Source organism: Python bivittatus, unplaced genomic scaffold, assembly GCF_059951505.1.
Source record: "Python bivittatus isolate LINGU-HERP-01145 unplaced genomic scaffold, Pbiv_v1 ctg000560_np1212, whole genome shotgun sequence".
Taxonomy (NCBI): Eukaryota; Metazoa; Chordata; class Lepidosauria; order Squamata; family Pythonidae; genus Python; species Python bivittatus.
The window spans coordinates 6,230,990-6,245,795 of NW_028277083.1; the positions used below are offsets into that span (position 1 = coordinate 6,230,990).

A 14,806-nucleotide genomic window follows, 5' to 3' on the forward strand; every position below is an offset into this window, starting at 1 on the left:
TTAGCAGCCTGTAGAATCTATGCATTATTGTTGGGAAATTAATTGTTGGCTGTACTGTGTAGCATATTCCCTAAAGCCTGAGAGTGCTGTATTGTTTTAGTCTTATTATATTTTTCCTCTTTTCTCTATCTTACTTCATCGTACGTGATCTAATTGTATGATGGGTCTGTGGCTTGTAATAAAGTAACTGATCGATTCAAACTTTATCATTCATTCGCTATTAGATAAACCAGTTACTAAAGACTGGATTACTACAGAATAATTGTTTAAGCCTTTCATCTCATAGTTACTAAAATGCCATGACACCAGTGTCCTGTAAAACTGACACTTGGCATTAACCATCCGTATTATGCTTACAGGAACTGGCCATCCCATTTTAGGTTGTAGATGAGAACCACTCCGTTAAAGCACAAAGAATTTTTAGGTATTTTAAAAAGAATCTTTATTTTAAAAATGGGTCTGCTATAAAACAGGAGGTCCTCCAAACAGAGTATGTTATGTGCCCTTAATTCTTTCTGTACACAGGGAAGAGGAAATCAATAAAATGAAGAGCACGGGCAGAAAACAAATGTTCCCATAAGGGCAGCCATAAAACAAGCCCATTTGGGGAAAAAGAGGAAGGGCAACACTATGTTTTCTGGCCATTTTTTCAACATAAATGCGAAAAAGTCTTCTTTCGGAAGGCAGGAGATGGAAAGGTATTGTGTCCGTATTAACTGAACCACCTGGAGGGTCTCCAGTCCTTTTGAAAGAGAGAGAGAGAGAGAGAGAGAAATGTTCTTTTGCAACACAAAATAACGATTTAAGCTTCTGGTCCAGCAAAATCAAGAACCTGGGATTCTAAAACGAGATCACGATTGCGTTCCATGATAAAGAAGTGCTAATACAGCATGAACTGCCTGTCACTCTTGAGTAATGAGGTCCAGGTTGACCAAATGTCGTATTGTGGGTCTGCCATGCGGACAATTCCAAGGGTGCTCGATTTCACCCATGTGAACGATCAATTTCTTCATTTCACTGGCAGTGAGTGGGGTTCCAATCATCACCTGTAATAGGAACAAAGTCGGAGTGTCAATATCCATTCCTTTTAGCTTGGCTGCTCCCTTGTTCTTTGAAATACCCCTCTCAAGGTCCTTTTCATTGAGAACTTCTGGAGCAGTGTTTTTCACCCTTGGCAGCTTGAAGATGTGTGGACTTCAACTCCTAGAATTCTGGGAGTTGAAGTCCATGAATGCTGGCTGGGGAATTCTGGGAGTTGAAGTCCACACATCTTCAAGTTGCCAAGATTGAGAAACAGTGGTCTAGAGCAGTGTTTCTCAACCATGGCATCTTTCAGATGTGTGGACTTCAACTTCCAGAATTCTGCCAAGGTTGAGGAACACTGATCTAGAGGACATGCCCAGTGAAAAGAGCTATATAACCCAGACCTCTCCTTTTTACCCCCAAAGGCTTGATTTTATAAAGAACTGCTCAATTGTGAAAGTCATGTAATGAGCAGATCTTCCACATGATTTAAAAGAGGAGCAAGACTCTGAACTTTCCTTAAGTGGCTACTCTGAGAAAAGAAGGAGGCATTTGATGTTAATCAATATTCTCCAACTTAACTACTCATTCATTTACTCTGTCGTAAACCCAAGCTGCTTGGTTTGCAAAACCGCAGGAGTGGGAAGGCAGGTTGGGCCTACGTAATTGGGGTCCCTTCAATGCAGGGAGAGTATGTGAGTTCTCCTGTTTTTCCAGCTACTCCAGGATCACCCCAAAGAGACTTGGGAAGGCAACCAAGAACTACCCCAAATTAACAGAACTGAAAATCTTCTTAAGTGGCTCTTCTATGCCTAAATAATTAAATCACAGTGCAGAATAAAATGAATCAAAGATAGCAACAGAAACCAAAGATGGGAGGGTCCGTCTGTTTAGCTTCCATGGGAACCCGGCACCTATGGATGCTTCCCTTGGCTCCGTGACCAAAAGGGGAACCCCACCTGATGCAAAGCAAACCCCCGAGGTGGTTCTAGGGTCACCTTTATTTACATGAATGCCCCTTGGCCTCACGGTCTCCAGAGACTTCCTTAGGGAGTTTAAAAAGTGGGTACAGCAAGGCCCACTGACTCTTCATAATGAAGCCCTGTGCGGGTAAACATTTTCGGAGGCTGCCCCAAAGTGTTTTGAAAAGGTCCAGGGTCCCCATCCATCCAAAAGGGTTACCAAGCCCCAGTCTGCAGCAACTGCAATACTTACGGATTTCCGACACGCCCGAGAAGCAAACATTTGCCTTACTCTGGATGGCCTGCACATGATTCCTGGAGAATCGCTTAACATAAAGATTAATTCTTCTATGTCTTGAGGACCAAAAGTCCAGTTTCTGCTGGTTGGTAAGGATATGAGCTTAACTCTTTGAGTTACAGGAGCTGAAAGGTTTTAAAATAACATCACTGACACGGTCTCAGTGTAAAGACAGTGAGAACATTTTAACATCAAACCCAGCTGCTCGCGTGATAGACCTTGTGAGCTAAGTTTTAAACCTAGGGGATTTTTGGGGGGGCAGTAAAAGAATATCCAATTGGACCCCACTTTCAAAGACTGTTTAAATATCACTATTTCAGACAACTTTAAAATGAAATTGTTTGACATGCTGATTTTTCTATTTTAATTATTTGAAAGTTGTTTCATACTTCCATAGCTGAGACAATCTGCAATTAAAATAATGGAGCAAGACTACCCGCATGTGCTACAGAAAATCCAGAGTGAATTTTTAAGACAGTATTTTTCCAGCAACTCTCCCCAAACAATTAGAAAGACAATTTCAAAAGCTGCTTTTTATTCTATTTTAGTCAGCTAAGATCTAAGTCAGCAAGGCAACCTGGTTTTTTTTTTTTCCAGTTTCCTAATGGATAACAGGGAAGAAACTGATGTTTCCCCCATGCTAGAACTTTCTCCCCATTTCCCTTACAGAAACTAGGAAAGATTGTAGGCCAGAACTCACCATTTTCATCAACGACAAAATCAAATCCATTTTTTTGGAAAATCTCCAGATTATCCATCAAGACACTTTTACTCACAGCAGTTAAATTAAGATTTTGAGGCCTGAAAAAGCGGGGCACAGAAAAAAAACAATAATAGCCATTAAATCTGAGGCAGCCCTTGTGGAGCTGGGAGTGTGTGTGTGTGTGTGTGTGTGTGTGTGTAGAGAGAGAGAGAAAGAGAGAGAGAGAGAGTGTAAATAAATAATACATTAAAAACACTGAAAGCCCAATATGAGCCATTCACTATTGTTCATCTAAAATTTGCTATCAAGTATCCTGTTTTTGTATAGCCAAATCAGTTTACAAACTGGGGGAGGGAGGAGATTCACAGGCGCATACATAGAGCAGAGAGAATATGACAGTGCTGGCTGTGGGTGATGGGAGAGATTATCAGACTGGGAAAGCCTACCTGGCAGTAAAAAGCAACACAGCACATCACAATGCAAAGAATCAGCACTGACAATGCTAATTTAGCTCAGAGCTCGGTTCACACTCTACATTCAGCTATGACCCGGTTTGCTTGTTCATGGCCTAGCATGTTGGATGAACACAAGCCAACTATGGCTCAATTCAGGAAACCACACTGAAATGAGCCACGGGTGAACTGGGACAGTCGAGAAGACACTCACCTGATCAGCTTCTGCCCCTGCAGGACCGTGTGCTCCTGTAACATCTCAAAGTTGTATTTCTCATCTGAAGCGTGCTGATCAACGATGAAGAGGTCTGATTTCAGCTTGGTGATGATAAATCCTAGATTAAACTGGCCAACTATATCCATCTTAGCAAACATGTCTTTACTGTATGCAGAGGGAGAAACAGAAAGATATGTTGACTGTAAGATGCATCTGCTCTTCAAAGCAGCCTTTTTCAACCTGATGATGTCCAAATGTGTTCGACTGTTCCCAGCAGTGTTTCTCAACCTCATCCATTTTAAGATGTGTGGACTTCAACTCCTAGAATTCCCCAGCCAGAATAACATTTAGCTTATATCCATAACTACATAGTCACCCAGAGTCATAACAGGTTAGGGCAGCCTATAAATCTGACAGATTGTAAAGGAATCTTTATAAGTATAATAATATAATATAATACAATATTGATTAATCAAGTTTGTACGGCCGCCCATCTCACAAAAAACGACTCTGGATGATGTACAACAATCCAATAAAACAACACATATATAAAACAATCGATATAAAAATCAGTATTAAAAATGATACAGAAAAGCAAAATATACAAAGGGAAATAAGAATATCCACCTCAGCCATGCAGGTATCTAAGCATGTCTCCGGTTATTTATAATATAAATAAATGAATAAAGAAATAAATGTACAAAGCTATCATCTGTCAATAGCACTTATTTTTTAGAATGGCTCTCTTCTCTCCAATACCTTATTTCCTTTCTTAACTCATCCTCCGCCGTTTTGCTTTCCTCCGGGCTAATCTTTGCCCTAAATTTTCTGAATTTCAGCATTTCCCCTTTGGTCTCCTGGCGCCTAATTTGCTTCTGGATTCGGTCTGCCAAGGTGCTCCAAGAGATGGTCAGAGGCACTGTTCTCTTTTCTATTTTCACTGGGACGTCGTACAAGGGCTGGGCTCCAGAGTCCTGCTCACGCGTCATCTCCGAGGAACTGGCTTTTGGGGAACAAGGTTGGCTGTTCTTAAAACGTTTTGCTTTGGGGGATAAATTCCCTTTGCTCTGGTTTGATTCAGAGGGCCAGAAAACCCCACTAGATCCACAGTCGCTGCTCTGAATTTCTTCTCTAAAAACACGGGGTTCTTTGCTGGGGGAACTAACAGCACTTTCAGCTCTAAGATGGGCACTCATTTCTGGGGTGCTCAAACTCCCATCTGACCCAGCAGAGGCACTGCCCAAACCAGAATCGCTGTCTTCAATTGATTTCTCCAACTTCCTGCCTGCAAGCGGGGATCTCCTTGAATCGACCTCGCTTCCATCTTCAGCCTCCTTGTTAGAAGCAGTTTTCTTTGAGGGAGAGGCTGAAATGCCAGCAAACATTTGGAGTTTTCCCCGGTCAGGGGACCTGCATTTCTGTTTGACTTTTTCAGCCTCTTGAAAAGCAAATGTCTTCCCTTGAGAAAGAGAAAAGGATTTCCTCAGTCGAGCAACGGCCAGGTCTATTTTTGCTTTCCCGCCCAGATTTGGAGGCAAAAAACTGCATGACGTTTCCGAGGGACGCACTTCTCTCTCGTTTTGGAGAATGCTTTTCAAGTTCCCTGCCAAAAAGTATGAAAAGAGAACGGTGGTGATTTTGCTAGCCTGGTCTTCGACTTCCCACTGATTTATTTATTATTAAAACTGATAGAGCCGCCCATCTCATATACATGACTCTGGGCAAAAATAAAGATAAAAAATAAAAAAGAACGGTATGATAAGGAAAATATACAACAGGAAAAAAAACAATATAGAAGCATATTAACAAATCATCATAAAACACTTCATAAAATTCCACCCGGCTGCACTCTATCTGCAATGGATCATAATCTTCCAGCTAGCAGATCAGGGAAGTCTGAGCCATTGTTATCAATCTGTCTTAAAAGCTGCATACAAAAATGGAAATGGGTTTTACTTTAAATAGCAACTTGGCTTCCTACCTTCAACATCCATCAGCTTTTGATTGACCTCCAATTTATTAACGTCCCTGCCAAACATGGCCATCAGTGACGTTTTTAGGATGGCTAATAGAAGCTTCTCTTCCTGGAGCAAGATCTGCCTTTTATCCGGCGTCACGTTGACGTCCACGCATCCTGAAATCAAAAATATTCACCATTTTTTGGTTCTCCTCCTTCTTTGCACTTACGGATGGGCTCCCTTTTGTGACGTGCGGTGCTCATGCAAAGTTTCTCTGATACTGTGTTTTGTTCTCTCTTAAGAGAGAGAGATTACTGAAAAGTTCCTTTCCAGATTCTAACTGGGAGACCACAGTTTCCCCCATTCTATCTCGTGGGAAAATCATTCAGAGTTTTTGTTCTCTCTTGCATTTCGTTCACTTGTCGGTTACATCTGTCAAAAAGCAAGACTATCCCTTGCTGTCTTGTGAATTTGAAAAGCTGGCTTTAGTCATGAGATAGCAGAAGCCTCTGCTAGACATTGGTTAACAAAAGTAGCAGCTGCTTTATTTTCCTGAGCATGTACTGAATTTTTATCACACTGTTGAAATTGCCAGCCTTCTTGTCAACGGGCTAATTCAAAACTGGAATATTGCTTGCAATCGAATTAAACATCAGCAGCAGCAACATACGTTAAAAAAAACTCCACAGTCAGCACTCAAATATTAGAATAATGGCTATAAGTCCAACGTTAAAGATTAAAACTTCCATGGGAAAACCATCCACAATAACTCAAAAACCATAAACACAACTGGGAGGGTAGAGAATATATCCAATCATTTGGGTTGGAGAACTTCTCTGAACTTGGATTTTTATTTGCAGACATTTCGTTACCTGTGCTTTGGTCTTGGAGAAGGGAAGTTTGTTGGTTAGCTGTAGAAGATGCCTCTCCAAGGTCATAGCTCTGAAGTTCTTATCTAAGAGGGTATGGAAGCATCTTCAAATGAAAAACCAAATTCAGAAAATTCCTCCAACCCATCATAAATGGGACTTCTATCAAATGGTCCCAACACCATCTCCATCAAGATGACCATCAATCACCAAAGGCCCTCTGGACCAATTCTGTCTTCACTGCTCTCTGGAAGACCTGAACCATGGGGGACATTCTAATATCTAGGAGATAGCACCAACCCACCGTTTTAAAAATATATTCTGATGTGATGGAAATGGTCGGCTTTGATCCGACCATCCCCGCTGTCTTTCAATGGGAAGTTAAACTTCAGACCATGTAAACTTTCCAAGTTGGTATCTACATTGTCAGATTGTAGTCTCTTTGTGTTTTAAGGCAGCTGACAACTTTGTTTTGAAAATAAAAGCTGCTGAAATAAAATTCTGTATTTCCAATCAAGCTGTGTAGAAACAGGAGATTCATTCCAAATGGTAGTCAGGGACACAACTGACAAGCTTACACATTTAGTTAAAAAAAGGAAACAGCAGCACATAAGACTCACCAGATTCTGCACGGATGTTAAGAACAATAAATGGATATTGGTGCTTATTATACATATGATACACTTCATTCACAACTTTGGAAACCTGTTCAGAAAAAGAAGAAGAATAGATGTCTATTCCTGCTCAGTTTAATTCAGTTGAGACTTAAAACATTGGTTCCAAACCAGTGTGGTTTATTTATTTTAATTATCTGTTAAAATGTCTGACAGCCACTTTGGTATAGTGGTTAAGGCACCAGGCTAGAAACTGGGAGACTGTGACTTCTTGTCCCACCTTAGGCACAAAGCCAGCTGGGTGACCTTGGGCCAGTCCCTCTCTGCCAGCCCTGGGAAGCAGACAATGGCAAACCACTTCAAAAATCTTGCAAGAAAACTGCAGGGACTTGTCCAGGCAGTCGCCAGAAGTCAAAAAATGATTCAAAGGCATAAAAAAAAAAGTTTAACGTTTATATCACCCAACAGCTGAAGCTCTCTGGGCAATTTACAATAAAAGGCACTAAAAATACTGTTGGAAGAAAAACATATTCAATAAGATGAGGTGAAATGCAAAATGAAAACACCATACATTCTTGACAACAGCAAGGTGGTCATTCAGAATCTTAAACAATATGGATTAAAATACAATTGCAACTCTGAGAGCAGAGCCAAGAGAGAGACTGAGTGCCAGAGAGAAGTTAAGACTAAGAACTCATCCCACTGCAGAAGAAAAATGTACCTTTCCTGGATCACACGGCCGCTGGTTAATAAAGAAGAATTGCCTATCCGCAGCACTTCTCCCATCGCCGTGATTGCAACGGGAAACAAATCCTGTGATGCTGTTTAAAATGAACACGTCAACAAGAGAGTCCCATAAAAACAAAGATTAAAAAAGCTGATCATTTGACGTATTTTTAAAAAGACCCAGATGAGGCTTGTGGAAATTCTCACCTGCACTTGCTCAAGAACAATGTATATTCCTGAAGTATAATGAATAACTCTTTTAATCCAAAGCCCCTCGATTTGAAAAGCACACGATCCCTCTGTTCAGCTTGTTTATCAAAAGATCCACACTTTTATCCAAGAAAATCATGCTCCCCTTTCACTTAGATGGGATTGCTTCATCTGAGTGCTCAATGCAGAAATTAAAGGAGGTGGTTTCAAAACAGCCCTCCCTTTTGGCTCAGAACGACAACCAAAACTAAGGATATGTTGTGACTGGCAGCCCTGAATCTCTGGTTTTTAAGCCCAGATGAACAACAAAGAGGAAAGAGATCCAGAAAAGGTCTTTCCCATTTTTTTTACTCACGTATAAAGCTTAGTGGGCATATCAGAAAAATGCAAGCCATATTCTTCACAGACTTCTCCGCTCGGAGGCAGCTGTGCAAACGGAATCAGGGTTTGTACCTGGAAAAGAAATAACAAACTATACTGAAATTGAATTCCCAGATGCCCTAGTTTGCAAACCATAATGCAAATCTAATCGAAGCCTTTCCTCTTGCTGTTGCCTCAACATTTCTAATACAAGATTGGCCCAACTATCTGGACCGAGCCCCTTTTCTGCCTGTTCTACCTTCTTCTCTGGTTTAACAACAGGCTTAGGCAGGAACCCTGCCTCTACCAGAGTAGTAGCCTCCTCGGTGTCCAAAGGAGAATCAGCCCCTTCTACCGTTTCCATCCCTGCTTGTCTGATGTAGGCTCTAGTGAGGGGTCTGGTTTCTGCAGCCAGCACATTGGCTATTGCCTGCAAAGTCTGAGGTCGGCAAGGACGACATTCCCTTCCTTTGGCAACTAAGATTTGGTTTGTTTTCTTTTCATGTACAGTGCTTAATGAGTCCTTTGGGTCTGAGCCAACAGGAGGGGAGGGAGGGAGCACAGGATCCTGCAACTGTTTCTCAACAGCCTGCTCTTCCGCAGCCAGAGTCAACCAACCACATTATGACTCGATGCGATATACAGGCCAAACTTCCTGCTGTCCATCTTTGAAGCCCACCTATGCCATTTTATAAACATGGTGCTTCCTGCCATGTGCTAAGTTTTGGACAACCCCAAAATGGCAGAGTATACCCTACAGAGCTGAATTGGCAAGCCCACGGGGAACTTACACATGTCAGAAACCTGAATGCAATGCCAGTGGATTCAAAATCACAGGTTCCCCAGAAACGTTATTTTGAATTTAGGCTTCAGCCAACTTGATTGAAGACATTGGAACAGATCTAACACTTAGCTAATATTATTACTTTTTCCTTGAAGCATGACTGTTGGCAAATGTAGAGCTTCGTTGCAGTCCTTAGAGGAGTTGTTTTTAAACAGAGGATCAAAAATTTGTAAATAAGGCAGTTTTTAAAACAATTGACCCCCAAACCCAACCACTCTTTAGATATGGCTTATGCTTATGTGATTTATTTTTCTTCCACCCAAAAGATGATTATATTTGTTATATTGTTATATTTAGTATTTATGTATAGGGTTTGGTTTATAGGGGATTTCAATGGATTCAGTTTTTAATTATTTATGGGTTATTTTAATTGTTATAGGCTTTTGGTTTTTTAATTGTGAGCCGCCCAGTGTCACCCATTGGGGGAGATGAGCGGCATACACATTTAATAATAAATAAATAAATAAAATTTTGTGACTGTGTTAACTTTTAATGCAAAATAGAGTTCCTGGCCTTATTGCAGATTTTGTCCCATCACTGAATACAATAACAGGTCACCAAACAGAATACAGTTTCAAATGCATAGTATTGATTTCCACTGAATTTTAACCCCTCTATTTAACTAGATCTCCCAAGCTGTAATATTCAAAGGCAGTTTTCTTCCAATCAGCAACAGCAACAGCCACAGCAACTGCAACAATTAATACATAAAAATACCTGTTTTTGTCCAAATATGGCGCCAATATTTTCCTTTAAAGTAGAGCTTCCGCTGGTCCACACCACAGCTTGCTTTTTCCCTTGACCAACCTGGTTGGTGCAGTTAATTCGAATCCCAGTGCAAATGATGCAGTACGCTTGCAATACCTGAACCATTCTTCCAAACTCCTTTGGGCATGTAAAATAGAAAAAAAGTTATTTTTGAGTGAAACCATAATTATAAAGAATAGATCTTGCCTAGGTTTTTTCCCCCAACATACAATTTGTGATCAATGCCTTCCTCTCATCTTTTTAACGGTTTCCTAGTTAACATCTCCACCAAAAAAAAAACAAAACTTGGACATACAGTATGTAACAAGATTTAGTGATCATGAACAGTATGAGGACAATAATGAGCTGAGAATCTTAATCTATTTAAACTTAAATCTACCACGAGAAGTTCACTAAGCACGCTTAGGTTCCTTGTTGCTATTACAGGCATCTAAAAACTAAAAACCAAGGCATTCTTTATTGCAATCTTTGTACAGTTCTTTTTCAACAAGCCTCTCTTTTTATTGGAGGTGGAACAGTGTGGCGCAAATGAATGTACATGCCAATTTGGGCATCAAATCTAAAAAAGATGCTCATTTAAGATTTTCCTTTTGCATATATTTTATCCTGCTTATCTATTGCCCAGCAGTCAAACTGCAGTATTCAAACCTTACAATAACATATGTAAAGCATGGTACATTTTTCAGGGTTTTATGCTCTCCAGGGTTTAGAACCACAAAAAGATATCTACGCATGCATTCAGGCTGAAAGTCCTTTTTTTAAAAAAAAAAATCTATTTACTCAATTTACATCTCAGCAAGGGCTGGCAGTGCTTTATTTTTAGTCACCTTAGTGGTACTTGTCCTCATTTCAGTTCCTCAGGAAGGTTTCTTTCTTCCTGCCAGAGTTAAAAGCAAGGTCACTGACTCCTACCTTCTTTATGTTACGCTGAAATTCTTTGTGTCGAACTGGCAAAGTATGAAACAGCTGCTGGACGCTGACAGTGGTCCCCTGTGGCCGGGAGAAAGGGACTCTCCGGGTGATCTTCCCGCTGTGATCAAACGCCAGTCGTGTCCCGATATCGGCAGACTTGTGACAGGTGACAACGGAAACGTTGCTGAGCAAAAGAATGCGTTCGTTTTCACGGTTAACAAGGAAACGCAGAGAGGCGAGGAAAGACTCGAATACAGAAGAGGGACAAGCCTGGGGTTAAGGCAATCCTCCCAAAAGATGAGGCGGAAGAAGATTAAGCACCTGCAGAGAAATCCAATATACTGCCCATTTTCCCCACCTGGTCAGCTGGAGTTGCCAATTGATACTGAATCAGTCTTAGAGATTTCTCCCCACCGAAGGCAAGCACTCAACGCCTGCAAAAATCTGCCACATGGTGCCCACCATTATACCCAACTAGTCCTAGTTGCCATCATTAACCAAATCCCACGGTCCTTAGGTAAGGCAACTTCCTGCTGGCTTCCCACAAGCAAAGGCAGTGGGGAAGCCGCCCAGGAAGTTGCAAGGCCCAGGTGGTTTGCAAGCAAGCAAGCCGGCAGGCAGGTAAGTGACTACTGCCAAGTGGGGGAGGGCACGAGGGGGTGCACGAGAGGTGTGGGATTGGTCAGGAAGGGTGCGAGGGGGTGCGCAAGCGGTACGGGTCAGAGAGGGTGTGTGAGAGGCATGGTGCGGGTCAGGGAGGCGGGTGCAATGGGGTGTGTGAGTTGCCAGCACGGCGCAAACACAGAGGGGCCGGGGAGGGCGAGACGTTGACTTTCTGGGGAAGCTGGCAGGGAAGGATGCAAATGGTGATCACGTGATCGCGGGGTGCTGCAACCAGTCGTAAGTGCGAACTGGTTGCCAAATGCCCCACTTGCAATCACATGACCATGGGGGTGCCGGGATGGCTGGAACTCTGAGGACTGGTCGTAGCCGCTACTAGTTCAATGCCATCGTAACCCTGAACGGTCACTGAATGAATGGTCATAAGTCGAGGACTACCTATATAATCATTACTTGCATAGTCACTATGTGTTTACTTTCTGCTAGTCAAAGAACAAAGTAAAGGTATTACATTATGTTGTACTATATACATATATGTACGTGGACAACTAGAGGCCATCACCCCAAAAAGGGTAAGGCCAACCCAACAAATTAAACATTTAAATAATTAGCAAAGGAAGCTAATTATTAATGGCTAGCAACTAAGAATAGTTCACTGCAAAGGAAAGTCTCCCGTTTGTAAAATTAATCAGTTCCCATTTGCATACATGCACACAAAGCATTCCCTCCCCACACAAGGGCACACAGAGAATGAAGCCACACAAACCTGGGTTCAGCAGAATAAACCTGCACACGCTTGTCCTGGTCTAGGTCATACAGAGCTCAAGGGCCCTTCTGCCTCTTAAGTGTACAAAGGCTGCTGCTATGCTGGGGATAGATCTGCTCTGCCCAAATTACTCTGTATAAGCTGAGATGGGAGCTGGAGATCTATGCAATGTTTTCCCCTTTGTTTACAGCAAGGAAGCAAGCTTTCCTGACTGAAGCTGGCATAAGATTCACCAACCGTTCTAGCTAGAACACTTCCCACATGGACAAGCTTCTTACCTTAACGCACACAAGGAACTCAGAGCTTCACCTCGAAAACCAAACGTTTCCACATTGATAAGGTCAGAGAAATCTTGGATCTTGGAAGTATAATGCTTCAGTGCTAGAAGAGATATGTATCTCTTAAGAGAAGTAAGAAGAGGATGGGCCAGGAGGCAGGGTTTCTCTGGGCTGGCCCCCCATTATGGGACAGACTGATGCCAGAGGTGCACTGGCTCCCCTTTTTCCTGGCAATTCAGAAGGCACTGAAAATTATACATTTTTAACAGGGCTTTGGCCCCTAGCAAGGAACAAATAGTGACTGTTTAATTTTCCTACACTTTTGGAGGATGAGGGAAAGGTTATTAATTGATGTTTATTGTATTGATTATTTTGTACCCTACCAGGTCATTTGACTGGGGTGGTTTGGAAATGCTGGAAAAGAAAGCAAGGAAGGAGCTGAAGGGCTCTCACCCTCCTCTCACAATCTCACACCATTGTTAAACCTCATGAGAGCTTGGTGATCTCACTCCCAAATCTTGAGAGATCTTGCGGAAAAAAAAACCCACTGAAATGTTGCAAGGCGATGCTAATCCTAGCACATTTTTAAATGATTATATATAATTTAGGTGCAGGCATTGTTTGGGGTGCCCAGGCACCCACAAACATCAGGTTGCCAAACTTTGCATTACAAAGAAAAGAATAACAACAATCCAAGAGGTTCAGTTTTCAAACATCTCACCACACCAAACAGCGACCTTATTTTTTTTAAGATTGGATGATAAAAGTAATTCTTTGTGAAAGAACTATGTATTAACTGTAAATAACATTAAAAATGAATAGACATGCTTCACAGTGAATTATTGTTTTGTTTTCAAAAGCACTACGTCAGCTTTCCCAGATTCAAAATCTGCAACTGGATACAAGTAAAAATTGTATCAGAACAAAAGTTGTCCAAAATATTTTTCTTTGCCTATGAAAAATGCACGAAATGCAGCATACTTAAGCCTGCAAAGTTTTCCTCTTCTACACCGCAGCCATTATCAGAGACTTCAATAAGATCTGTTCCATAATCTTTAAGCTTCACTTCTACAAACGACACAAAAAACAAAACAAATAATGAAGATTAAATCTCTACAGACATTTTCCTGCTTTCTTCCCTCCAAACACCAATAGGGAGCAACAGCATGACTAAAACAGCCGAGATTTAACAACTTTAAAGCAACAAGTAACTTACCAACATTAGTGGCACCAGCATCTAGGCTGTTTTCCACCAGCTCTTTCACGGCAGTAGACAGATTCAGCACCACCTGGCCTGAACAGATCTGATGAACTGATCTCTGGTCGATTGGCTTGATCGCTTTTTCCACCCTTTGAAAGAGAAAAAACAATAAAAGAGGCCTTGTTTCTTACACACTTCGCTGCTCAGAAACCATTACGGGACTCAGGACTGTATTCTGTGGTTTCTTTCATTTCCGCTCTCGGACTGTAACGTTACCTTCATTCTGAATCAGATTTTAAACCGTGCTGAAAGGCAGCCTAGGAAAACTCGCTTTGGTGGGCAACACGGCCTCTCTTAAAACCGGACCCAAGAATTCACTTTCCCCTCTGGGCAATATCCGGAGACCTGCAGAAACAGCTTTGCAGCCATTGGCCCAAAGAGCGTTTTTTGTGTCTGGCTTTCCTGTTTTCATGTGTTTTTAACCGTTTATGAACCGCCCAGAGTCGCTGGGAGTCGGGCAACGCATACATTTAATAAAAATAGATTTAAAAGAGTGGTTCCGATTTACAAGAACGGGAAGTCAGGTTTTATACACACTTACACTGGAGTAAATTCCATGCTGCTCGGAGCTGCAATTAATGCAATTCTGGCCTGCTCACTTTTCAAACGGGGCATGCAAATGACATGCAAATAGGATGCAAATGAGCGCGAAGGGCGCGGTTCGGCTCTGTCCCGCCCATTTTCCCCTCAGTCGATCTCACGGAAGGAAATCAAGGATCGGGCCGGGGCTCTACCCGGGCCCGCGCCTCCCTTCGACCCCGCGACCGAGGCGCGCCGCTCCGCCCCGGGCGACGCGAGGTCTCTCCCTCCGCTGCATCCCTCCAGCTACCCAGGCTCGCGATGCCTTCTGGGTAAAATCCTTGTCCTCCAATCGGCGCGGCGGAGCCTTCTCATTGGCCCATCAGCGCACCAATCAGGGAGGAGAAGGGATTAAAAGGAAGGAGGAGAGGAATCCTAGTGAAGC

General features: G+C 42.2%; 1 protein-coding gene across 1 annotated transcript; it reads right to left on the minus strand.

The window, feature by feature from the left end:
• Window positions 1–428: 428 nt before the first annotated feature.
• Window positions 429–14,687, minus strand: PMS2 (PMS1 homolog 2, mismatch repair system component). Its single transcript, XM_007425155.4, has 15 exons — window positions 14,384–14,687; window positions 13,798–13,931; window positions 13,563–13,649; window positions 12,582–12,684; window positions 10,917–11,100; window positions 9,954–10,121; window positions 8,388–8,485; window positions 7,818–7,917; window positions 7,103–7,187; window positions 5,637–5,789; window positions 4,415–5,258; window positions 3,653–3,820; window positions 2,984–3,084; window positions 2,239–2,408; window positions 429–1,046 (listed from the first exon to the last, which is right to left on the minus strand). The coding sequence occupies exons 1-15, from the start codon at window positions 14,455–14,457 to the stop codon at window positions 903–905; spliced, it is 2,613 nt and encodes an 870-aa protein (XP_007425217.1). The 5' UTR covers window positions 14,458–14,687; the 3' UTR covers window positions 429–902.
• Between the last annotated feature and the right edge of the window lie 119 nt (window positions 14,688–14,806).